General features: G+C 44.9%; 1 protein-coding gene across 1 annotated transcript in view; it reads right to left on the bottom strand.

Annotated features, from left to right (window-relative positions):
* LOC311106806 (afadin-like) overlaps window positions 1–25,965 on the bottom strand; it is a 121,440-nt gene extending 95,475 nt beyond the window's left edge. The window contains exon 1 of the mRNA XM_084149184.1: window positions 25,668–25,965. Within this exon, the coding sequence (XP_084005310.1) occupies window positions 25,668–25,769 (102 nt within the window). The 5' untranslated portion in view covers window positions 25,770–25,965. The remainder of the gene's footprint in view (window positions 1–25,667) is intronic.
* Window positions 25,966–26,243: the final 278 nt, after the last annotated feature.

Raw genomic sequence — 26,243 nt, 5'->3', positions numbered from 1 at the left:
GTTAGAACCGCCTGGCAAAGCCATCCTGAAGCCCGGGAGCCAGTTGTTTGAGGCTGGGGCAGCTAGGTACATAAATTATAACTAATAACCTTGCAGGCAGCCGTAGCGCCTGCCGTCTGTTGAGTCCGTTCCTAGGCAAGCAGGCAGACAGTAATGCCTTCTCCCAGTGTGGGCTGCAGGATGACGCTAATGTTCTCTGTCAGTGCTAACATCCTCCCAGCACTAATGCTTTAAATGAGAGGAGTGGAGTTGCGTTGCGCCCCCCCCCCCCCCCCCGCGATCTGAGAGGAACCATTGAATCTCCCTCTCGTCGCCTGAGTCGCCACCCTCACCCAGACATATTTTTAGACCCCCTACAAGCAGGTAAAGACCCATGATCACACCATCCTGAGGAGGGGATGGGAGTATAAGGGGAAGGTGAAGGTGAAGGGGCCAATGGGCGGACCAGGTCAGCAGTGTTTTCCACAGACTGTTACACACTCATTTTCAGCCGGATACCTTTTCCAGTTAAATTAGCTAGGCTACTTTTTTCCAATTCATGAACAAAGTCAGTCGAGCCCTCTCCCGCTAGAATGAACGATATGCATCTTCTAGCGATCTATTGATAGGAAAGGCGCCTGTGAGTCAAAGTGAGCAATGACAGGGAAACACTGCTGGTTTGACAGTCTGCTGTCTGTCCCGCCTCTCGGTACCTGGGTGTGTGTGTTGTGTACGCTGCGGTTGAAGTCAGATTTCAGAATTGTCCTTCATCCTCTATGCGAATCAATTTGCCCTTCGCATATAATGTGGTAACGATGAGTCGAAATCCACAGCCGATTGTTTTCTGGCACATTCATTTATTTTCTTTCACGTGTTTCATATGCAGCCACAAAGTGCTGGTGCATAGGCTTACTGTGATTTGATTGACGAACAGCAAGCTTGACTAGTTTATAAATGGTGTCGAACTAACTGAATAAAGTCGATCTCATATATCCTTAAAATCATACAACGTAGTTATATGTCCATGGTATCGCATCCGGACAAGTAAACTAAAGATCTCATTCGTATTTTTGATATGAAGTCCATCAGGACTTGCCAGACAGTGAAGTTAAAGTGAGTGACTCGTCAGTAGCCTACCGAATCGCATCGGTAAGAGAGAGTAGGCTTTTTGGCAATTATCTGCAGATAAATGATGAAAAAACATTGGATGAAGGTGGTGAATCCTCCTCACTGCAGGAACAGTAGGTAGGTTAGTGGAGAGATAGCCTCACTCTGGTCCAAAATATAATAAAAGAAAACGGATTGAATCGTTTTAAATGCTAATGATACTTGTATATGTTATTTTCAAAGATATCGATATAGGTTTACTGATTTAATCAAAGGGTTGACAACGGAGTGGTCAACTGCTGCTTTCTGTGTAGCAAAGCCCATGACTAACACCTGCTTTATTCTTCAACCATACCTGTATTGCAGATAGCTGAGAAAGAATGCCTCTTAAAAGGAAGCTTGAAGCCTGTGGAAGTCAGCAGACTCAGATTATTCAATAATAAATATTTTAATAAAAATACATAATTTGAAGAACAAACCTAATTGTGGCAATTCATATCTTGCAGTAAAATACTTTAATCTCATGAGAAGACAGGTTAAATGTAAACAAATGTTTTATCTTACTTTGAAAATAGCCCTGATCATATAGGCCTAGGCAATATCCAAAAAAACTAACAATACACTGAATTCATACATTTTCAGTAATTTAAATTGTAAACACATTTTTCCAATCTGGGAGGTAAACTCAAAGTATTCAATTTCGCTGTGTATTTCAGATGGAATCAAGGCATCAGAATGTACCAGAGGCCACCAAAATAGAGCTTGTTCGGGGTATCCTGGCTGGCTACTCCATGTGCTTGTGGAAAAAAAACACTAGGTCAGACGTAGCAGCATGGATGGATGATTGGATCCCATTCCTCCATTACTCCAGCCACAGAGCATAAACTACAGTATGCTCATTTGCATGTTCCGGTCACCAGTCTGTGGTGTGGTGTGGTGTGGTACATGGAATGAGTGCCTGTACAGTACAGAACAGCCCTTCCTCCCCTCTATCTGGTCAACGTAGTTAGCATTTATGTCCATGGTATCACATTGGGACAAGTAAACAAAACAATCTTGTTTGTACCGTATGGCAATCACTCACTGCTCTAGAATGTAGAGAAAAAAAGAGGCAATTCAAGAGGGTGTTACGAAATGAATGTCAAAACGTAGTTCTTTACCCCATGTCATTATAAATGACATAGTTAATCATTAGACTGTTCTCTACAATATTATAACCTTAATATACTTGTACTTGACAGTGTTGATGAAATAAGAAAGTCATTTGTAGTTTAGACCGCTCCGCTCTTGTATCTTCCACATTTGGCGTTGGGAGGTGGTATCATTGGGGCGCTTTTCTGTGGGTTGGACCAATCAAAATCAACTTGATACCCTAGTCATTTTCATCTTCAGATTATTGGCTATATTGGTGTTCAAGCTACGTTGAGGGGACGTTTCTATGGGAAAGACACAAACACAATGAAAACAGGAACCGATTGTCTTCGGAGGATGGATATTGAAAATCAGTCTGTTAGCTTTGTAAATAAAGATATATTTAGTCACTATTTTGTTTTGTATTTAGCGGATTTAATTTAGAAAGCCCATGTTTTTACTCACGAACTTGCAGCCACTTGTTAGCTTGTCAGCTGACGTTCGAAGTTAGCGCCAGAGTTTTATTGAGCAGCGACCACTTTTTGATCATGCCCGTGATGACATTCCAAACACACTAAATCATATGTAACTTTGGAACCATATACGGTAGAGACATGGGGTTTGGACTACTGTTTTTCTGACAATTCTCTATTGACATATTTTTATAAACCTTGAATTAATCAATCATTTTATGGGTGAACACCCTACACACACACAAAATAGAGGGGGAGATGAGGATAGATAGAGAAAATTAGGGAGAAAAATGGGGGAGGAGGGAGTGAAGGGAGGAACAGAGAGAGGTCTGTAACTGACGACAGTAGTGACATGTAAGCCTGAGGAGCATGGCTGGGTCACAGTCAGAACTCGAACCATGCAGTACACCAACAACAATGACTAGACATACAACCATCTGTGTGCGTTTTCGTCCTCAATCAAAACAGAAGTAGGCCAACCACATTTTTTTGACAAGAGGAAACATCAAGGGATTAAATAACTATATGAGTGGCCAATCAGCACAGAGTGAGAGAGTGTCTTGGTTCATTAGATGCTGCTGCTGTGTGATTACCATAACAGAGTTCCAGCAGGGTAGCACAGCAGGCACAGACAGGCTCCCAGGATGACCCCAATCAACCCAATGAGCCTTTTCCATTAGCACCTGTCTGCTAGAGTCAAACTGAGGCCAGACTGCCCTGGTGTTCAGCAGGGCACAATGTTGAACTTCTTTGATGAAAATATCATGAACATTAGAAAGCAAATTACAGACTCCTCTTTGAATCTGCGTATTTCTCCACAGCTCAGTTGTCCTGAGTCTGCACAGAACTGCCAAGACCTAGGAGACACTCAAGTTTTTTAATCCTGTATCTCTTGACACATTCATGAAAATAGTCATGGCCTCAAAACCGTTAAGCTGCATACTGGACCCTATTCCAACTAAACTACTGAAAGAGCTGCTTCCTGTGCTTGGCCCCCCTATGTTGAACATAATAAATGTCTCCCTATCCACCAGAAGTGGACCAATCTCACTAAAAGTGGCAGTAATAAAGCCTCTCTTGAAAAAGCCAAACCTTGACCCGGAAAATAAAATAAAAACTAAAAATCAGGCTATATCGAATCTCCCATTCCTCTCAAACATTTTTGAAAAAGCTGTTGCGCAGCAACTCACTGCCTTCCTGAAGACAAATAATGTATACGAAATACTTCAGTCTGGTTTTAGACCTCATCATAGCACCGAGACCGCACTCGTGAAGGTGGTAAATTACCTTTTAATGGAGTCAGACCAAGACTCTGCATCTGTCCTCGTGCTCCTAGACCTTAGTGCTGCTTTTGATACCATCGATCACCGCATTCTTTTGGAGAGAAACCCCAATTGGTCTACACGGACAAGTTCTTGCCTGGTTTAGATCTTATCTGTTGGAAAGATATCAGTTTGTCTCTGTGGATGGTTGTCCTCTGACAAATCAATTGTAAGTTTCGCCGTTCTTCAAGGTTCCGTTTTAGGACCACTATTGTTTCACTATATATTCCACCTCTTGATGTCATTCGGAAACACAATGTAAACATTCACTGCAATGCAGACGACACACAGCTGTACATTTCGATTTAACATGGTGAAGCCCCACAATTGCCTACCCTGGAAGCCTTCTAGGTCCCAAGTTCTAGGTCCCAAGAAACAAAGAGATCTGCTGTTGGATCTGACAATTAATATTGATGTTGTACAGTAGTCTCAAATAAAACTGTGAAGAACCTTGGCGTTACTCTGGTACACTGGATCCTGAGCTCTCTTTTGACGAACATATCAAGAATATTTCAAGGACTGCTTTTTTCCCCATCTTCGTAACATCCAAAAATCCGAAACCTTTTGTCTAAAAATGATGCAGAAAAGCTAATCCATGTTTTTGTCACTTCTAGATTAGACTACTGCAATGCTCTACTCTCCGGCTACCTGGATATAGCCCTAAATAAAACTTCAGTTAGTGCTAAACACGGCTGCTAGAATCCTGACTAGAACCCAAAAATGTGATCATATTACTCCAGTGCTAGCCTCTCTACATTGGCTTCCTGTTAAGGCTAGGTCTGTTTTCAAGATTTTACTGCTAACCTACAAAGCATTACATGGGCTTGCTCCTACCTATCTCTCCGATTTTGTCCTGCCATACAATACCTACATGTACGCTACGGTCACAAGACACAGGCCTCCTTATTGTTTCTAGAATTTCTAAGCAAACAGCTGGAGGCAGGGCTTTCTCCTATAGAGCTACATTTTTATGGAATGGTCTGCCTAACCACGAGAGACGCAAACTTGGTCTCGACCTTTAAGTAATTACTGAAGACTCATCTCTTCAGTAGGTCCTATGATTGAGTGTTGTCTGGCGCAGGGGTGCGAAGGTGAACGGCAAGGCACTGGAGCGACGAACCGCCCATGCTGTCTCTGCCTGGCCAGCTCCCCTCTCTCCACTGGGATTCTCTGCCTCTGACCCTATTACGGGGGCTGAGGCACTGGCATACTAGTGCTCTTCCATGCCGTCCCTTGAGGGGTGTGTCACTTGAGTGGGTTGAGTCACAGACGTGATCTTCCTGTCCGGTTTTGTGCCCCCTCGGGCTCGTGCGGTGGAGATCTTCGTGGGCTATACTCAGCCTTGTTTCAGGGTAGTAAGTTGGTGGTCTGTTGATATCACTCTAGTGGTGTGGGGGCAAAGTGGGTGGGGTTATATCCTGCCTGGTTGGCCCTGTCCGGGGGTATCGTCGGACGAGGCAACAGTGTCTCCCGACCCACCCATGTCTCAGTCTCCAGTACCTATGCTGCAATAGTCCATGTGCCAGGGGGTTAGGGTCAGTCTGTTGTATCTGGTGTAATTCTCCTGTCTTATCTGGTGTCCTGTGTGAATTAAAGTATGCTCCCTCTAATTCTCTCTCTCTCTCTCTCTCTCTCTCCCTCCCCTCCCAGAGGACCTGAGCCCTCAGGACTACCTGGCCTGATGACTCCTGGCTATCCCCAGTGTACCTGGTCATGCTGATGCTCCAGTTTCAACTGTTCTGCCTGCGGCTAGGGAACCCTGACCTGTTCACCAGATGTGCAACCTTGTCCCGGACCTGCCATTTTCAACTCACTCTCTACCGCACCTGCTGTCTCGACCTCTGAATGCTTGGCTTTGAAAAGCCAACTGACATTTACTCCTGAGGTGCTGACCTGTTGCACCCTCTACAACCACTGATTGTTATTTGACCCTGCTGGTCATCTATGAACGTTTGAACATCTTGAAGAACAATCTGTCCTTAAATAGCCATGTTGTTTTATAATCTCCACCCGGCACAGCCAGAAGAGGACTGGCCACCCCTCAGAGCCTGGTTCCTCTCTAGGTTTCTTCCTAGGTTCCTGCCTTTAGGGAGTTTTTCCTAGCCACCGTGCTTCTACATCTGCATTACTTGCCGTTTGGGGTTTTAGGCTGGGTTTCTGTATAGCACTTTGTGACATCTGCTGATGTAAAAAGGGCTTTATAAATACATTTCATTGATTGATTGTGCAACGATCAGATATCAATATTTTATGTAGAACTAACTCAGAAATGTCACTAATGGAATTGACGTAGGCTTTCTGCAGCGTTTCATAGCTTTGGCTTACTGAATGTGGCCCAGCATCTCCACAGCATTCCCCAAGCCAGAACAACAAGGAAGCTCAGAGGGCATTTAGTCAACATCTCCCCACACATTATCTCCACAGGAAGGGCCCAGTGATGAGCACTCACTCACTCTGGGACCAAAGTCAGGCTAAAGGCAAATCAGCACACACACCCCCCCCCCCAATTCACAGCCAGTCCCCCCCACCCACCCCACAGTCAGCAAACAGCACCATAAAAGGCCTGGCCAAGCCCTGTTGACTGGCATGGCATGGCAAGGCACTCTCACTCTGCAACACTTCACAAAGCTGTGTGGCTGTGACCCAGTTACGCTCCTACTACAATGTTAGTCAGTGTTTGAATTGATCCTATCTACGAAGGCTTTAACTGTTTACACTACGCTGATAAGAGCTGCCAAAACGAACTTAAGGTTGTAGTACATTCAAACATGGAGCCATCTTAAGGGTTGTTACAAAGGGATTTGAAAAGTAACGGAGCAGGTGACTCACTGTCGTTGATCTCGTTTTGTTGCAGTGTCATTTTAGGCCCTAAGCTGCCTCACAGTAAGTATATCAAAGCAAAGATTATAATCATTATGACTTGACCACCTTTAACCATATGGGGGGGGGGAGACAACTGCACTACGATCTGCATCTAGGATCAACTTCGATCAAGTGGACTTCGCCTAACTCTCCAACCGCCTCAAAAAGATCAGAGCCATGCTAGAATCGAGAGAGATTAATGAATCGACAGGGTCTCTGACATCATCCCTCATTATATCCTTGCAGTCATGTCTTAATCCAGGAAACAGGGACAGTGGAATGGATGACTAAACCCTATGGTTAGAGAGAGGAGGAAGTGGATGGGTGAGTAAAGCCCTCCCCCAGGCCACAGGTTAGAGGCATAGGGGGGAGGTGAAGGAGAGGTTACTGGGATGTCCAGGCGTGGGACATGGTTGATCAGGAGTTAAGGACAGCCGACAAGCCTGGATGGTTGGGAGCCATCTCCTCCTCTTTCACTCTACTTTCTATTCTCCTTCCCTACTTTTCTCTGGTCCCACTCTCATCCCTCTGTATCCCTGGTTTGAGACTGCTCTCTCTCTTGGGGCAGTACCTTATAAAATCAGCCCAGTCTGTTTGAGGTGCACTTATCTCTTTTGCTGCAGCACAGTACAATGGGGATTGGGAAATAGATTTAGGGGGGGGATTTCCTATCAACTCTGACTCAGGATTATGACAGTGTTCCTGTAAAAAAAAAAAACTACATTTTTACTGCACTTTCCCCAGTCTCAGGAGGCTTAGTTCAAAGAACATTTAGACTTCAACAACAAAAGAAGAGACTTAAATACAGAAGTCGGGCACAATAGACCATATTTAAGTGATGGGTCCAAAATACCAAAACTTTATAGTTCAGCACGTAGAACTAGGTTGTCTTTCTAGTCTAGTACATTTCCACCAAGGTAAGTGATTAAGTTCACTTCACATAAATCCAAGAGGGAAGGCCAACCCTGCAATTCTGGTGTTTGACAAGCCGTCCTCCCACGTCAGACTGATCTGAGAACAGTAATTAGTGTTGAGCTAAAGCAGGGCTTTTAACTACACAGCGAGTAGGCAGCCACATCCTCCAGACAGACAGACAGACAGGGGTGTATAAAGTGCATTCGGAAAGTATTCAGACCCCTTGACTTTTTCCACATTTTGTTACGTTACAGCCTTATAAAACAAAATCATTCTCAATCTACACATAATACCCCATAATGACAAAGCAAAAAACAGGTTTTTAGAAATGTTTGCACATTCATATAAAAAAATTAATTTACAGAACAACAAGGAAGCTCAGAGGGCATCCAGTCAACATCTCCCCACACATTATCTCCACAGGAAGGGCCCAGTGATGAGCACTCACTCGCTCTGGGACCAAAGTCAGGCTAAAGGCACATTTATATAAAAAAATAAATTAATAAAATACCTTATATACATAAGTATTTCAGACCCTTTGCTCTGAGACTCGAAATTGAGCTCAGGTGCATCCTGTTTCCATTGATCGTCCTTCTACAACTTGATTGGAGTCCACCTGTGGTAAATTCAATTGATTGGACATGATTTGGAAAGACACACCTGTCTATATAAGGTCCCACATTTGACAGTGCATGTTAGAGCAGAAACCAAGCCACGAGGTCAAAGGAATTGTCCATAGAACTCCAAGAAAGGATTGTGTCGAGGCACAGATCTGGGGAAGGTTTCCAAAACATTTCTGCAGCATTGAAGGTCCCCATGAACACAGTGGCCATCATTCTTAAATGGAAGAAGTTTGGAACCACCAAGACTCTTCCTAGAGCTGGCCGCCATCGGGGGAGAAGGGCCTTGGTCAGGGAGGTGACCAAGAACCCGATGGTCACTCTGACAGCGCTTCAGAGTTCCTCTGTGGAGATGGGAGAACCTTCCAGAAGGACAACCATCTCTGCAGCACTCCACCAATCAGGCCTTTATGGTAGAGTGGCCAGACGGAAGCCACTCAGTAAAACGGCACATGACAGCAAGCTTGAAGTTTGCCAAAAGGCACCTAAAGGATTCTCAGACCATGAGAAACAAGATTCTCTGGTCTGATGAAACCAAGATTGAACTCTTTGGCCTGAATGCCAAGCGTCACGTCTGGAAGAAACCCGACACCATCCCTACGGTGAAGCATGGTGGTGGCAGCATTATACTGTGGGGATGTTTTTCAGTGGCAGGAACTGGGAGACTAGTCAGGACCGAGGGAAAGATGAACGAAGCAAAGTACAGAGAGATCCTTGATGAAAACCTGCTCCAGAGCACTCAGGACCTCAGACTGGGGGCGAATGTTCAACTTCCAACAGGACAACGACCCTAAGTACACAGCCAAGACAACGCAGGAGTGGCTTTGGCACAAGTCTCAATGTCCTTGAGTGGCCCAGCCAGAGCCCGGACTTGAACCCGATCGAACATCTCTGGAGAGACCTGAAAATAATTTAGCTGTACAGTGACGCTCCCCATCCAACCTGACAGAGCTTGAGAGGATCTGCAGAGAAGAATGTGAGAAACTCCCCAAATACAGGTGTGCCAAGCTTGTAGTGTCATACCCAAGAAGACTCAAGGCTGTAATCGTTGCAAAGGTGCTTCAATAAAGTACTGAGTAAAGGGTCTGAATAATTATTCTAAATGTGATATTTCCATTTTTTTTTTGTAATACATTTACAAAAATGTCTACAAACCGGTTTTTGCTTTGTCATTATGGGGTAGTGTGTGTAGATTGATAAGGCTGTAACGTAACAAAATGTGGGAAAAGTCAAGAGGTCTTAATACTTTCAGACAGTTGGTCTGACTGAGACACAGTAATGAACCATCACCACTCAAACCCCCGTATAAGCTGAGAACCACAGCATGCTTAGGCTATACAATGCAAATCAAGAGTTTACATTACAATGTGAGTGGGTTCAAGGGTGTTCTATTACCAATACCATCTAACCTGTCAACTTTACTTTATGCCTTGAAGTCAACAGAATGGTTAAAGTCAGCAGACAGAGTCACTTCTCAGAACAACTCAAGAACTGCAGGGTCAGTCAGGGAAAAGTCTGGAAGGAAGGGGATGACAACACACTAGTCACCATACAACAACATGTCACCATGCGTCTGAGAACAGCATCGCACAGCCCACTACGAAGTCTGACAAAACGTTTAGTTAATGTCACTCGACGGGTTCTGTCACATCTCAGCTTGCACAATTCTGAGGTGCTGCTGAAAACCGTAGCAAAACAGTGACAGTGAAAAGCAAAACATGGCCTCGATTTGGCAGAACTACAATCAGGAGAGGAAGATTAGATTGCTAAAAAGGCAGTTCAAACCAATTTGGAACTTTCAATCTAATAAACAGCAACTGATCTATAACAAAGCTTCCAGGCAGGGGACACAGACACACTGGGGACAAAAACACACTGGTTTTTAGCGCAGGTCTGGGGGGAAAACTAGGCTACAAATACAACCCTCAATGGAGATAATGTAGCAACACAGGGGTCATGACCTCAGAGTAGCTCTTATCGGTCTGTGAACAGCAGATCCTGCAACACCTTCCCTAGACAGACCCTACATCACCCTCCACTATCAGCTCTATAGACAACCAGTTAGAAACACAAACCAGGTGTCCTGAATGCCTCCCCCCTCCAACTCACACAGGGCCCAGGCAAAGATAAGATGTAATGGAGGACTGATAGGCTTGTCAGGTCCTCTCTAAAGGCCTTGTTCACACAGCCTATAGGGTCTCGTTTTGGACATGCCTAGTGGATTTACAGCCTCAGACGCAGCCAGACAGGAGTGTCTTACTAAATAACAACTCCTCTGGGAGGCTAGTGGTGGTTAGACACACTAGGACCTGTCGTAACCACAGCAGCTGCGGTGTTGGTTGTTGTGAAAAGCCAAGAGTGGAGAGCTGAAAGCCACAAGTAACACCACCCAGCCAGTCAGTCCGCCTCCCAGTCTGTTAAGACACCACGTTACGCTGTATCCCTCCTTAACCTTCAACCCTTACTCCCTCTTTCCTTCAACAACCGTGAAGTCTGAAGGGGACCTACTTCCGCCGGAGTGAAGAGCAGGTCGTCCCATTAAAGGGGAGAGCAGCACATCACTCAAAGACGGGCTGAAATGTCATTAGGTCCTTTACAGTGCTTAGTTAAACAAAGCTCTCCCTCTCCGGTAATAAAAGACCGATTCACAGCTGCAGCCTGCACTGGACCACTGCCCCTGAAAGGCCTTGGAGAGAAAACACAAGGCAGGGCGAGAGGCCAGAACACAGCCACATCCTCCTCTCCAGAGGGAGAGTGACTGAAGAAATAGCCTTTTTCCCTGATTCAATCTCTAGATCGGTGTGTGGTGCAATATTGAGTAAACATCCAGATACAATCAAGCTCGGCTGATAAAAACCCTGGTATGCATTTTAAATGAGCTACATGGCATATTTCTAAGAATACAGACTCCAAGTGTGGGGCCAGCTGAGATATGCACACCTGCACTGACTCTACCCCCTTAGCTATACAGCTAGAGACCCACTTAGCTAGATTGACTGACTGACATTACAGACATGTTCCAACAGCAAAAATACCAACAATTTTACTACCGAGAGGAATTCACACTAGTACGGTATTCCCATCATAAAGCATGGAGACAAGTATGAAGCCTAAACTCACAAAACCAGGCTTTGTTTTATTTGAATATAATATGGAGGAAAGACTATAAACTTGAGATGAACTTTAATGCTTTCACCTCAAAGTCAATGTTGTTGACAGTTCTGCTGTATGAATTCCACAGCTAAAAAGCACATGTTCTCTTGAGGTCTTGATAGGACTCAGTTGGGCATTAGACAACACTGCAACTTTTGAAGAGGGAGAAGATCAAGGTCAGTAAAAACCGGAGCTTTGCAGCCGCCTTAGGATATGGCTCTCTGGCAGGTAAGGCATCAGTCTCAGACCTCCTCTACAGGGGAGTCCCAGGAGCGAAGCGAAGTCCTGGGACACGACTCAAAGGAGACCTGGGTCTGGAGGTTTGCTGGCCCCATCAACCAGACTTGGCAGGTGCCACCAATGTCAGTCACCCCATCAGAGTAGTCAGTCAGAGGGAAAGGTTCATTAAGTTAGGAGACTAGGAGCTGGGGGTATTTTAAATAGTGCTTTGTGGCTGATGACAGCCCATCTGATAAGAGGGCCTTTTACAGGTCGCTGTTCAATATGGATTACAGCAGCATTCTGTCATCTCCCCAGGACTCTGGGTTATTCATCTGACCTCCCTTATTAAACACGCTGTGAGGCATGACCGCCTTATGGGAACAGCTCAGACGAGGGGGATGAGGAATCAGGATTCTCATTTCGAAGTAAATATTAATGTTTGTGGGCTTCTTCTCCTTCTCCTCTGTAGAAACTAATGCCACACCCAGACAACACCTACCAGTCTTTTAATACACACTTAATCATAGCGCTTCAATAGCTTTCATTACACTAGAACAAATCACCTGCCACTTAGCATGATGAGGCAATGGTCTTTATTTCCAACTTCTCATCTGTTATGTACAGTTGAAGTCGGAAGTTTACATACACTTAGGTTGGAGTCATTAAAACTTGTTTTTCAACCACTCCATACATTTCTTGTTAACAAACTATACTTTTGGCAAGTCGGTTAGGACATCTACTTTGTGCAGGACACAAGTAATTTTTCCAAAAATTGTTTACAGACAGATTATTTCACTTATAATTCACTGTATCACAATTCCAGTGGGTCAGAAGTTTACATACACTAAGTTGACTGTGCCTTTAAACAGCTTGGAAAATTCCAGAAAATGATGTCATGGCTTTAGAAGCTTCTGGATAGGCTAATTGATATCATTTGAGTCAATTGTAGGTGTACCTGTGGATGTATTTCAAGGCCTACCTTCAAACTCAGTACCTCTTTGGTTGACATCATGGGGAAATAATAATAATAATAATAAGCCATTTAGCAGACGCTTTTATCCAAAGCGACTTACAGTCATGTGTGTATAAATTTTTAAGTATGGGTGGTCCCGAGGATCGAACCCACTACCCTGGCGTTACAAGCGCCATGCTCTACCGCTCTGATTTTTTTTTAAACATGAAAAAAATAAATATATAGAACATTAACCTAATAAAAACCGTTCTGTAGGAATGAGGTTTGTGCAGTAGGCCTAATACATTATCACAGCATATTGGCTCAATACCTGTCTTGACAATATTGGTCTTCTCAGACCATATTTCAAAACTCTAACTTTGATAACAAAATCGATCAGTTGGTGTAGCACTTGCGAGGCACAGCTGAGAATAAATTGACATTTTGAAATAATTTGCTTTTTTATTTTAGTGGACTGATGGTACCTGCATCTGATGGTCATGGGGCTTTCAAGACAACTGGGAACTCAGGGGAGGGAAATTAAGTCAAATCATGACGTCAGTGATCTTCAGGTCGGAGAACGAGTTTCCGACTTGAAATTCCGAGTTGGATGACCATTCAAAATAACAATAAGAAGAATTTTAGATCTGCGTTTACAAAACACAGCAAGATATTTCTTAGGATTCTTTTTTTTTTTTATCCTGCGTAAAAACGCAGAATTCTGCATTTACGCGACCCTGTAATATCGTCCAATAGTAATATTGCGACATGTAACTGTATAGATTTTTCCCTCATTACTAGTTAGCAGCAGTTTCCTTGTTAGTGCTGGAGAGGAACATGGGTCCCCAGGAAAAAGACTGAAGAAGCCTGCTCTATAGCGACGCTCTCCATATGAGTGCATCTCCTGTGTCATAGGTGTGAGGTGTGCCCAGTCTGTTCCGTGTGGAGCATCTTGGGAGGGGGATGGAGTGAGTAAGGACCAGGGGTGTGTCATAAATGACCTGACGCCAGGCAAAACTGCAAATCAATCGTGGCAAACACTTAACAGTGCATGCCTGCCTGCCAAACAGGCTGGGCCTTGATAAACAGCCAGATCAAGGTTACGCGATAGCCCTACATTGGACGCATTGTTACCAAAGGGGGGTGGGGGGGGGAAATGGAGGCTCAGTATTTACTGTCCCCAAAAGAGGACATGTAATTTACTTCCTGGTTTTGAGGTCTTCTCATCAGGCCCAGTGACCTTGTGTAAAGTGCCCACTGTGTACAGTGACGGCAGTAAATCCCAGGGGGAGATGGGCCCGTCTGCCGCTTCAATAACACAGACAGTTTAGGGAGGTACAGCGTCTTAAATGGCCCTTCAGCTCAGGCCGTTTGCCTGGCTGACACTTGAGATACAGCCGCAGTTTGACGCAGCCCTGGCTGAGGAGACAGGAGAACAGCATTCCTTCTGTGGTACACAGAAACAGGGTTCCTTTCTGAAGGCACCACTGACTTAGCAAAGTTGGGTGGGTGCAAGCCCCAGAAGTATGAGTGGTGAAAGGGACTCCCACACACTGGGTGCTTGCAAAAAGCCATTGATTAGGTTTGGATGAATGGGGACAGGGTTCTGAGCTGAGCCTGGCAGATCACATGGTTGGCTGTTGTGGCCGAGCGGGTATGTGGGTTATCCTATCCCTGGGAGCTCAGACCAGGCCCTGCTCATGAACCATTTTGGTACTGAAAAAAAACAACGGCTGAGCTGAGTTTCTCCTCCCTTGATAAATAGTGTTGTATCTGCCAAAAGAAGTTCCTGACTCTCCTAATGGAGCCCAGTGGGAATATAAGTCAGAGTCCCAGCACAGGCCTCCGATTGTTCTTCATAGGGACGTCTTCTTCGACAGCTCGCACACTGACAGGCTAGCACACAAACCCCCTTTTGACCAGAATAAAGGCAGCCAGAGCACACAAAAGGTGCTTAAAAATGCATTTTTAATAATTGCAGTTCTGCACTGCAGCCCCATGCTTAAAACCTCTTAAGGATCGGACCCTTTTTTTCAGATAGCAAGGGTTCAAATTGTAGAACCCAGTTCCTACATTTGAATATAAAAATGGATTTTCTCAAACAAAACTATGCTACATTTTATCTCTGGGACCCTCATGATGACATATCAGAGCAAGATTACTGAATGTAAGTACATTATTTACCTTCAGAGGTGAATGTATCAAACCAGTTGCCGTGATAACTTTTTTGTTGTTGTGCACTCTCCTCAAACAATAGCATGGTATTCTTTCACTGTAATAGCTACTGTAAATTGGACAGTTCAGTTAGATTAACAAGAATTTAAGCTTTCTGCCCATATAAGACATGTCTCTGTCCTGGAAAATGTGTTGTTACTTACAACAGTCATGCTAATCACATTAGCGCACGTTATCTCAACAGTCCCGTATACGGGACACCGATCCCGTAGAGGTTAATTATAGATGGACGCTTCCACTTGTGTAACTCAATTTCTTACTGTTGCTTTTTTCCCCAACACCTGCCAGTATTTCAGGAATGATAATACGACAGAGGGAGTAGAGTTTTCTTATAGAAGAAGTCAGTATTGGTCTGGTTGCGTAAGTATTGGGTTGTTTTGTGCTACTAAGGTCCCATCACATGGGATGGGGCTGACTCCCCAGTCCTGTAATTTTAACAACAATAACTGCATCTCTGTACTACTGTCGGTCTCTGGCCAAACTGAAAAACAACGTTCAGTTAGAAATCAATAAATGTTTAAAGCTGGGTAATGGCTTGATGTAACCCCTCGCTGTGAAATATTGGGCGGTGGTGCAACACGGCACTGTGTGATTACAATGTATAGATTTTCTCACACACGCAGGTTGCATGTCAGAGTGCTGTCCACACAGTGTGTGTGTGTGTGACGTTAGTGTGCGTGTTCTGAAGGTCCTCCTGTGTGTGGGGAATAGACACACACAACGAAAAATAAGATGTTTTATGTCACATTCACCAGATAGGTGCTGTGAAATGTGTTGTTTTACAGGGACACGCACTGAATTATGCAACAGGGCACCGTCCACTATCAGTCTTGGAGAGGTGACTTTGGTACAATGAAAAAAAAAAAATTGTGCTGACGAACGTTATCCAATTATCGGAGACTGGGAGAAAGCAATTCTCTACAAAATTGACCTCAACCTCACACTATCAAGTCAGAGGCCGGTCAGTCCTAAGTGAGTCTGGCCAACTTCGGACACCTATGCAGGCTTCTGTGTCCATAGCAACCACAGCCAGGTGTAGTGTAACCATGGAGCCCTGCACAGTCCACCCAATTGCCAGCCCTACCAAATGCTATCAATCCAGTCAACTCCCTCTCAAAGCGAGAGCCAAACCGCCTGCCTCATATGGAACACATTTTCTGTCAGATGACTATGTCAGAGTGTGTGTGTCACTCACCACCACACAGGAGCCCACTACCACCAAACACGTGGGCCTGAGGGGAGACCTCTGGGAGCTGACCACATCCTTACACAGACTGGACCCACCCAGGGTCCTCATAGCCACACACCACAGTGGCCAGCTAGACCACACATCTGGGCCCAACCTGCGTCAGGAAGCGGCAGGTCACTCAACGCCACCAGGCCTCTCCTCCTGGCCTCCATGTTCCTATCCAGTCACACAACACAGCCCAGCCCCAGACTACTGCTAGCTAGGGATGTTCCAGTTCCACTGTTCAGAATGGGCCCAGCAATTCAAACAAGGGGGAAAGAAAACATGTGTGCGAAGGAGGAAGTCTCTCTTGAAGGCATTTTTCGGACAGTTAAGATCAACAAACATGTGAGGGTGGAGCTGTGTTTAGGGAAGCCTCGGCCACAGCGGTCATCCTTCAGGCAGCCATTGACTGCTTGGCGACAGTATTATTATTACAGTCAACAAGGCCCGGTCAGTCTGTGGTGTTCCCCTGCTTGAGGCCTACAGGGGTGTGGGTTGGAGAGGTGGGCCAAGGTGAAAGTGCTCTGGTGGTAGACTCCAAGAGAGGCCCCCCTCAGCCTGCCAAATCGTCCTCCTAGTCCAGCCCAGCCAAGCCCCACCACACAGGCAGCACATGCCGTATCAAGGTGGGGTCAGGTCGAGCCGAGCGCTGAAACTAATCAAAAGCAGAGGAGAGGGTACGCCAGGGACCCATTTGAGAAGCAGCAGATGTTCCCAGTCTAACTTTTGGCATTTCAGGGCGAGGCGAGGCTGCCTCAGGCAGGGTATTCCCACACACACACACAAATATCAACCGGATAAACATTGTGAAAAGGACTTTTAAAAGCCTGGAAGTTATTGTATCCATACTCTCCTTCTCACTCAAATATATTTAGACTTAGATTAGGGTTGACCTAATTTTTACAAAACAATCCTGAGTGACTTGTCTGCAGGATGCTACAGTGCTCGCTCTCCTACCCCATTCATCCCAACCTCCCCCTCATCCATCCCTAATCTCTGCCTGTGATCTAAAAGGCCTTTATCAGCCACAGAGGGACAGGAGGGCTGGTTTGGTTCCTCAGGGGCCACAGGGGAGAGCGGGGATGAGGGGGGCCCTTTCCGCTGAGGCCCAAGCTCTCATTCCAGCGTTATCTCCAAACCAGCTCGCTGTCCACACACACACACACAGTCTCCCCCCCCCAACAGGGTGGCTGTGCTTTTCTTCCCTGTCCAAAGCAAACAGAGGGTCGATTTAGCAGACCCCCCTCTCAGCTCAACCCCCTTCCAACAGTGTGCTAGACCGGAGCCTTTCCTGTGTCAGCGATTAGGCCTAGGCTAACAGCGCCAGGGGCCACACTCAGGTATTTCCTACATGCAAAAGAGATACTCCCTAACCTGGGTCAGCCAGACAGACATGACAAAGAGCACAGCGCTAGGCTAAGCGCTTGTGTAAGGATAATATGTGATGACACTGCACATACAAAACACCTACTCCCCCTTCATCTTCTGAGCTGGGCTCCACAAGATGGCTGGTGTTTCTGCCACTTCCAGACTGTTACATGCTTTTGTTTACTGATCAAAACTACAATTTCCTGATATAAATCTCTACTGGGATATGATGCCACCCACCATCATTCATTTACTTGAATAGATGCCTTTGACGAGAGTTGGCTTGATCAGAGAGGGTCAAAGATGGATCGCCAGCACTGCCAAAGATGGATCGCCAGCACTGCCAAAGATGGATCGCCAGCACTGCCAAAGGCAGCTTCAAAGAGTTTGAGCGGGACATACAGTACCATAAGGCATACAAAAGGGGTATGATGATGTCATACTTCCACAAAGTTCTGAGATACAGGCATGCAGCATTCCTAATCCAAGGGAAACAACCTGACATTCAATAGAGCATTATTCAGGAGGAAACCCAAACCCAAAGAGGACAAAGACAACACACAACTAGCAGAACATTCACTCATTGGTCGTCATACAGAGAGAAAGTGCTTCTCTGGTACAGGAAAACAACCAATGTATGTACGAGTACAAGCACCACAACAAGGCTAATGTATAGGCTACATTGTGCATACAGTCCTATGGCCATTCAACTGGGAAATCTAGTTTAATAAGTGAAGCTCCACTTGCACATTAGGAAGTCAACAGCACATGCATTAGGCTGGCTCTGCCAGGAGGCTCTCTCTCTCAGCAGGTTGAAAATGAGAAGAGGAAGTCCTGCCGTCTCTAATCGCTCTCTCCTCCTGCCTTGTGTTCCTCATCATAGGAGAAAATTGAGGTTTAATGCGTCTTCACCTTTCACAGTTCTAGGGATTTATGTGTGTTTTCAAAGTTTAGAAGGTTGGTCCCAAATGTGGCCATCACTCAAACTAATGGGAGGGCTGCCAAGCTTCCCCCATACAAACATAGTCATCTGGATAATGTGTGGACTGGACTGGAGTATTAGGCTACACCTAGCCCTGAAGATAAACAGATTTAGCTAATGTTACAATATTTTCCAGAAGTATTAAGGAGAATTCTGTACAAGGGATATGTACGTGATCACTCAACTAGGCGATGATCATCAGACACCATTGAAGGGAGTAGTTAGGCAGGTGTCTCCTACTGTAGGAGGTCCAAGTTCATGCCAGGGTCATTCTAAGGGATTCATGGGCAGTGCCAGCAGCTCCCATGCTAGTCTAGCATCTGACTGTTGTTCATAAACATGCGTGAGAGACATTCAACACACCAACCCGACCACTGACATGCTGTACTAAACAAAAACAAAAAGACACTATTCCGAAATCTGAAAGACGACCACAAACTATTTGGCAGACAGAAACATGAAGACATTTTGTTCAAATGGAAGGAGACATTCCCTGTAACTAAAGGACAACGGGCAGCTGAGAGAGGTTTCAATTTCCCCTAGCTAAGCAGACACAAGCAACACGATCAGATGTTGTTTTTTCACATGGGAAAAGTCCTGCAACAATAAGCCTGATATCAGACACCGGGCCTGCAAATGTAAATTTCCTCCAGTCAGAAGAGGAAGTGGAAGAAAATACTGGGGGTTGTGGGGCAGATCTCTATTGTTTGTAAATACTAAAACAGACAAGTCATCAGCCCACAATGCCTGTCTGATCGTGTGAGGTCACAAAGGCCTACAGGCTTGAGTCTGGCTCTGAGTGACTGAAGGAACAACCAATCAGGGGGCGGGATGCGCTGTGTGGTCCAGTGAGGAAAGGGCAAAGGCGGACTGGAATGACTGTAAGGCCTCGAGGATGAATGGGTCTGACAAGCCAAGGCCATGAAAAAGCAAGGCTCAGGCCTCTCCTACATCAGAAAGCATCTCCACCTCACTGACCACCACTCTGCTGAGCCCACAAATCAGGGCACTTGTGTACGTGTGTGTGTGAGAGAGATCCACATAAGATAACAGGTGTTTTCATCTGAATGTGCCTGGGAAAGGGGGGGGGGGACGACTCACCGTCACGACCACCATATCATGTGACCCATTAGCCAAAGACCAACATTTGAGAATTATATTGATGAAAATGTGTTCTCATTTTTGTTATTCAACTGCTTTAGATCACTCAACATAACACAGCAGCAGGCAGCATAGTTGACAGATTAGGATATGTAATAACCAGTCTGGACATGAGATATAAGGGCCATAATACCATTTGAAGCCAGTAAGTGACAAGCTGTGGTCGTGATCTTTGGCCCGCTTCCTAATGAACTGGGTGGGAGCCATTACTCTGACAGAGCTTTCTCAGCTATATAGACACATACACACAGTACACACACACAGCCTTGAGCCGTGACATAGAACACACTTCCAGCTCCATTCTCCCAGTAGCAGAGAGTTGAACAGATTTGTTCATAGAGGAGAGGAGGAGAGGAGACGCAGGTGAACACACACAGTAGTACACACACACAGTAGTACACACACAGTAGTACACACACAGTAGTACACACACAGTGTAGGATGAATGACCAAACCAGCCCAACCCTCAGTATCCCCTCAAGTCAAAAGCCAATAGCTTAGCCAATACCAGCCTAGTCATCTTGTGAACTGTTCAACACCACCAGCAGCGGTAATCAAATATTACAATGCATGTCTCCAACTTTAAGCAGATAATAAAGTTGGCCCATTGAAGTGGAGCCAAGTGTTGGCCAGTATGAGCAGCAACAAACAGAGTCAGAGGGAATGACTGAGCCAACTGCACAGTAAGGATGTGCTGATCCCAGGCAGCCCACTCCAAGGTCCCCACAGATTACCACTCTCTGGATTAGAAAATCACAAATTACAGCTGTTGGGACCTGTAAATCACCTTGTCTATTCTGTGTAAGGTGTAATTACAGTACACACCGAGGATGCTTATGTGTGTGTGTGTGTGTGTGTGTGTGTGTACATATTTAAATGCAGGGTAAGAATCTCCATGGAGATTGTAAACCTGAAATGACACAGTGTAAAGAAAATGGGTGTGTGACAAATCTAATAACACGGTTGTCTTTGATCAATTTAATCTCAAGACTATGAAGCAAAACAGGCTCCATCTGCTGAAGATCTGCTCTTTTATCTAGGGTGATAGATCCTTTACCCCAAAACCACATACAGTCAGTCCATGTGGAATGGTTGGTCTACTAAAGTAATGGGAGCCACTCAGTAATGCAAACACAATCATGGCAGATGTAACAGAGGTCCATTTCCTCTGTGCTTACACTGCATTTCTATTTAGCCTACTCTACTCTGCATGGCCTGGTGTGAAGACAACATCTTGTGGACAAACTATTTTCTATACAAACTGCAGCATAGGCCGGCTGGGGAGTGTGTGGACCGTGTATTTATCTTGTTGACACATTCTCCTTTTCCAATTACAAACAACACTGAGAATAATGATATCCAATACACTCTCAAAAATGAAGCATGTCATAGGTCTTTCTATGAAACCACAATCCTTCACACGACCTCCGATGTATCAGTTAATATGAAAGCTTGTGGTGAATTGACACAGTAGAGATTAATGTATAACGCTCTGTTGGTATTGACTTTGTCCACTTTGCTGATAGGGCACAAAGCAAGAAGTCCTGTGCTGTGCTCATCACTAGTATGTTGTTGCCATGGCAATAGAGTGAGTCAGTGGCGAGTCACATGCTGGAGAGGAGGCCTGTCGGACCAGAAGCTCTCCACCATCATACATGATGACCCGGAACAATAACACACAAGGCCACATGACGTCACAGCCTATCGCTAGTGGATGACGAAAGTAGATATGTTAACATGGGATTTCACTTTGTCCTTGTGTAAAGAAAACACAGCAGCATGGTTAAAAACAAACTAGGATTAAACATCAAAAGGACCAGAGTGGTCAGTTAGGTTATACCTCATTTTGCTCTGATCACTGACTCAGTCCTCTTTCCATTCAAAATATAACAAAAACAAGCGGTGCTTTATTTCGGTTGGCAGCAGTGCCACACAAAAGAGGATAGCACTTCATTTCGGGTCAATCCCACGCAGAGTGACGACATACCTAGCTTTACCCCAGGTGGCCACCTTCACACAATCACACTTCCTCCAGGATCACAGCGGCCAGTCCAAGGGCGGATGTGATAGGACCTAAACAGTGCACCCGTTCCACTGACGCCAACAATCAAATCACTGGCTTCCACAGGGATGGAATGGAAACACTGATGGCAACAAAGCTGGTTTCTCACAAACAGACCCAACCTTCTGACGAGACGCAGTGCTGCACAGAGCCTTGATTTGGGCCTGTCAAAACCTTCCATCCACCCTCTCTCAAGCCATGCAGCTAATGAGGATCAATACTGAATTAGAGAAGAAAATGCTGTTTGGATTGTTTTAACATTCAAGCCCTTAAGACTGCTGGTATTTTGTCCATAGTCCAAAACGAGAGAGACTTGGTCAGCAGTTACAACTAGTTGAATATCTTATAGCATTTAATCAAGACTAAGGAGAAAAAAAACTTTTTTTCCTGCTCTACACAAGCCAACAATAAGCCTGAAAAGCAGCAGTTTCATACCATCTACAAACAAACCCAATTTGCTAATTGCTCTATTATTGTGTGGTAATGTAATGAGAAGATGTGAATTCCACAGGACATAGTCAGAGGGAGGAAGAAGAGATACACTGGCCAATCTGCTTTAAAATAACCAGCCATGGGACATGCTATAAAAGCATGTCATTAACAATAAATAAATATGTTCTTGATTTAAGGAGCTCTTGTCACACATGGGCTAAAAATAACAAAACATTTTCTGCATCAGAAGGCCTACATTATGGTAATGCTAACTGACAACCTCCCTGACATTTTGTTGGCAAGTTCATAAGCAATGAACAAAATTCAAAATTGTCTGAAAATGTACATACAGTGGGGAGAACAAGTATTTGATACACTGCCGATTTTGCAGGTTTTCCTACTTACAAAGCATGTAGAGGTCTGTCATTTTTATCATAGGTACACTTCAACTGTGAGAGACGGAATCTAAAACAAAAATCCAGAAAATCACATTGTATGATTTTTAAGTAATTAATTTGCATTTTATTGCATGACATAAGTATTTGATCACCTACCAACCAGTAAGAATTTCAGCTCTCACAGACCTGTTAGTTTTTCTTTAAGAAGCCCTCCTGTTCCCCACTCATTACCTGTATTAACTGTAACTGTTTGAACTCGTTACCTGTATAAAAGACCCCTGTCCACACACTCAATCAAACAGACTCCAACCTCTCCACAATGGCCAAGACCAGAGAGCTGTGTAAGGACATCAGGGATAAAATTGTAGACCTGCACAAGGCTGGGATGGGCTACAGGACAATAGGCAAGCAGCTTGGTGAGAAGGCAACAACTGTTGGCGCAATTATTAGAAAATGGAAGAAGTTCAAGATGACGGTCAATCACCCTCGGTCTGGGGCTCCATGCAAGATCTCACCTCGTGGGGCATCAATGATCATGAGGAAGGTGAGGGATCAGCCCAGAACTACATGGCAGGACCTGGTCAATGACCTGAAGAGAGCTGGGACCACAGTCTCAAAGAAAACCATTAGTAACACATTACGCCGTCATGGATTAAAATCCTGCAGCGCACGCAAGGTCCCCCTGCTCAAGCCAGCGCATGTCCAGGCCCGTCTGAAGTTTGCCAATGACCATCTGGATGATCCAGAGGAGGAATGGGAGAAGGTCATGTGGTCTGATGAGACAAAAATAGAGCTTTTTGGTCTAAACTCCACTCGCCGTGTTTGGAGGAAGAAGAAGGATGAGTACAACCCCAAGAACACCATCCCAACCGTGAAGCATGGAGGTGGAAACATCATTCTTTGGGGATGCTTTTCTGCAAAGGGGGTGGATGGGGCCATGTATCGCGAGATCTTGGCCAACAACCTCCTTCCCTCAGTAAGAGCATTGAAGATGGGTCATGGCTGGGTCTTCCAGCATGACAACGACCCGAAACACACAGCCAGAGCAACTAAGGAGTGGCTCCGTAAGAAGCATCTCAAGGTCCTGGAGTGGCCTAGCCAGTCTCCAGACCTGAACCCAATAGAAAGTCTTTGGAGGGAGCTGAAAGTCCGTATTGCCCAGCGACAGCCCCGAAACCTGATGGATCCGGAGAAGGTCTGTATGGAGGAGTGGGCCAAATTCCCTGCTGCAGTGTGTGCAAACCTGGTCAAGACCTACAGGAAACGTATGATCTCTGTAATTGCAAACAAAGGTTTCTGTACCAAATATTAAGTTCTGCTTTTCTGATGTATCAAATACTTATGTCATGCAATAAAATGCAAATTAATTACTTAAAAATCATACAATGTGATTTTCTGGATTTTTGTATTAGATTCCATCTCTCACAGTTGAAGTGTACCTATGATAAAAATGACAGACCTCTACATGCTTTGTAAGTAGGAAAACCTGCAAAATCGGCAGTGTATCAAATACTTGTTCTCCCCACTGTAGGGTTGAACTTGAGGGTGTGGGGAGGGGTGTGTATGTTACATGTGAGACATGTTAATCAAACCAACACTAAAGCAATTTTGCTCAAGCAAATGTAAAAATAATGCACCTGTAGATAAGATGGGGAGTACTGACTCAGGACTACAGGATTCCCAGAACACACTGCAACAACAGTTAGTAACGTCAGCTATAGCCCTGAAGCTGTCCAAAGCTAATTAATCGGATAAGAGTGGTCCCCCGTTACCCCCTATGCTTTGACTTGCAACTCGGAGGTGGGGGTAGCTGGCTGCTACCTGTGCGCCTAAAAACACTTGACTACAGGTGGCAAACAGCACAGCACACACAATCCACCAAATCTTAGCTAGATCTAAAACCCATCAGACAAAAACCACGTGCAAGTTGGATGCAGAAGATGCAAGAGCACGATTCATTTTAGTAGTTTGATTTGAACAGATTACTAGCCAACCATCATCAATGGTCAGTGTTTAGACCATTTACAATTCTGATTTAGCCTAGCTAGCCATCTGGTTGTATCGAGAGATACAGTAGTAGCAGGATAACCCAGAATCATTATTTGACTTTGTCCCCTATAGTACTAGTCTTGCCCAAACACTTGACATTATCTTAGTAAACACGTATTTCGTATATAGTAGAACAGTGTTTATTTAAACTACCAAACGACCTGGTGGCATACAAAATGGCTTGATCATCATCATCCCAACACCATCGATAACGTTAGCTGATAGCTAAACTAGCTAGCCAACTAGTCGCCGGTGTTTTAGCTTTCTATGTTTCTGTGGTTTTAGTTTGCTGCTAGCTAACGTTAGCTATCATCACGGTGCTGAAATACAGACGGCTTGGACGAAAATATAGCGATACGATGAGGTTGGCATCTAGATGCGTGTTCCACGTGTAAATATGACTAACTATAATTTGAATAAAACAAGCAAAATAATTGCACAAATGCAAAACAACTTAATTGTCTGTAACTAGCTACTGAGTCGGTTGGATTGCGTCTGTTTAGATGCTACTGTTAGCTAGCTAGGTAACATTAGCAATCTAATAACACAGTCAAGTGTGACTGAAATGGGATTGTAGCAAGTTTACGCGATCTCTTGCATCAATTATTGTGTTCACCTCGTCGGCCATTGCATGCACTTGCCACAACTAGAAACTGGAGCGTGCTGCTGCTAGTGCACCAACTGACGCAAGAAAACGGGTTCGAGACGTCTTTCTAGCTAACTAACGTTCACAAACATTAGCTATCTGGTTGACAGATTGGTTAGCTCGGAGGTTGGTTTACGATTAACTAAGGTGTGGGTTAGGTACTTTGTGTAGAGACTCGTTTTTGCATTTCAACAGTGCTATACAGGTATTTGTTAACAAATGTGTTTGGTTGCCAGTTTTTCATAATTCACTATCAGGCGAGATAATCTGCCGCGTTTCCCCCGGCCCCGGACTTCTTCCCACTTGGGAATTATCGACTCTCTCCCGACTGGTGCGGCCTGTACTCAGGGAAGGTCCACGGACTCACCTCGGTGGGTTGGCTGATCTCGAACAGGTCGAGCCGGTTGGCGTTCCAGTGGTTAATGATATCGGCTAGTTTCCGCCGCTCCTCCTCCCTGCTCCCCGACATTCTGAATCCCGAATGATACTCTCTACACAGAAGAAAAATCCCCTTGTCCCTATAAAAGCCTCTGATCCGACAATTTCACGAAAAACAAACAAATGCACCCAGTATTTGGGTTCGAGTGTTAAGCTGTCACCCGGTCGCTGCACCTCTCTCGCGGACCGCTCCTGCTGTTTCCGCGTTCCCCTCTCTCGTTTATCGCACTCCGTTCTCTCTCCCCGGGAACCAAATGGGACTATCTTGGCGCGCGTCCACGCCCTTACAATTCGCCGTGCACGAGCACAATAGTGATGTGTGCTTTTCCCCGCGTTAACTATTTCGACTCCAGTTCAGCTTCCAGTCGCTATAACATTTACATTTTAGTCATTTAGCAGACGAGAAATATATATAAACATTTTTTTTTAACGTTGTCAATTAAACTTTTGTAAATTCAAGGCAGGTATTTTACTGTAATTTAATGACTACTGAATCTTTTCATGA

The sequence above is a fragment of the Coregonus lavaretus genome (assembly GCF_964263955.1).
Source record: "Coregonus lavaretus genome assembly, chromosome: 31".
NCBI classification, from domain to species: Eukaryota; Metazoa; Chordata; class Actinopteri; order Salmoniformes; family Salmonidae; genus Coregonus; species Coregonus lavaretus.
Note: the sequence above shows the minus strand (reverse complement) of the source record. Positions and strands in the feature narration are given on the sequence as shown.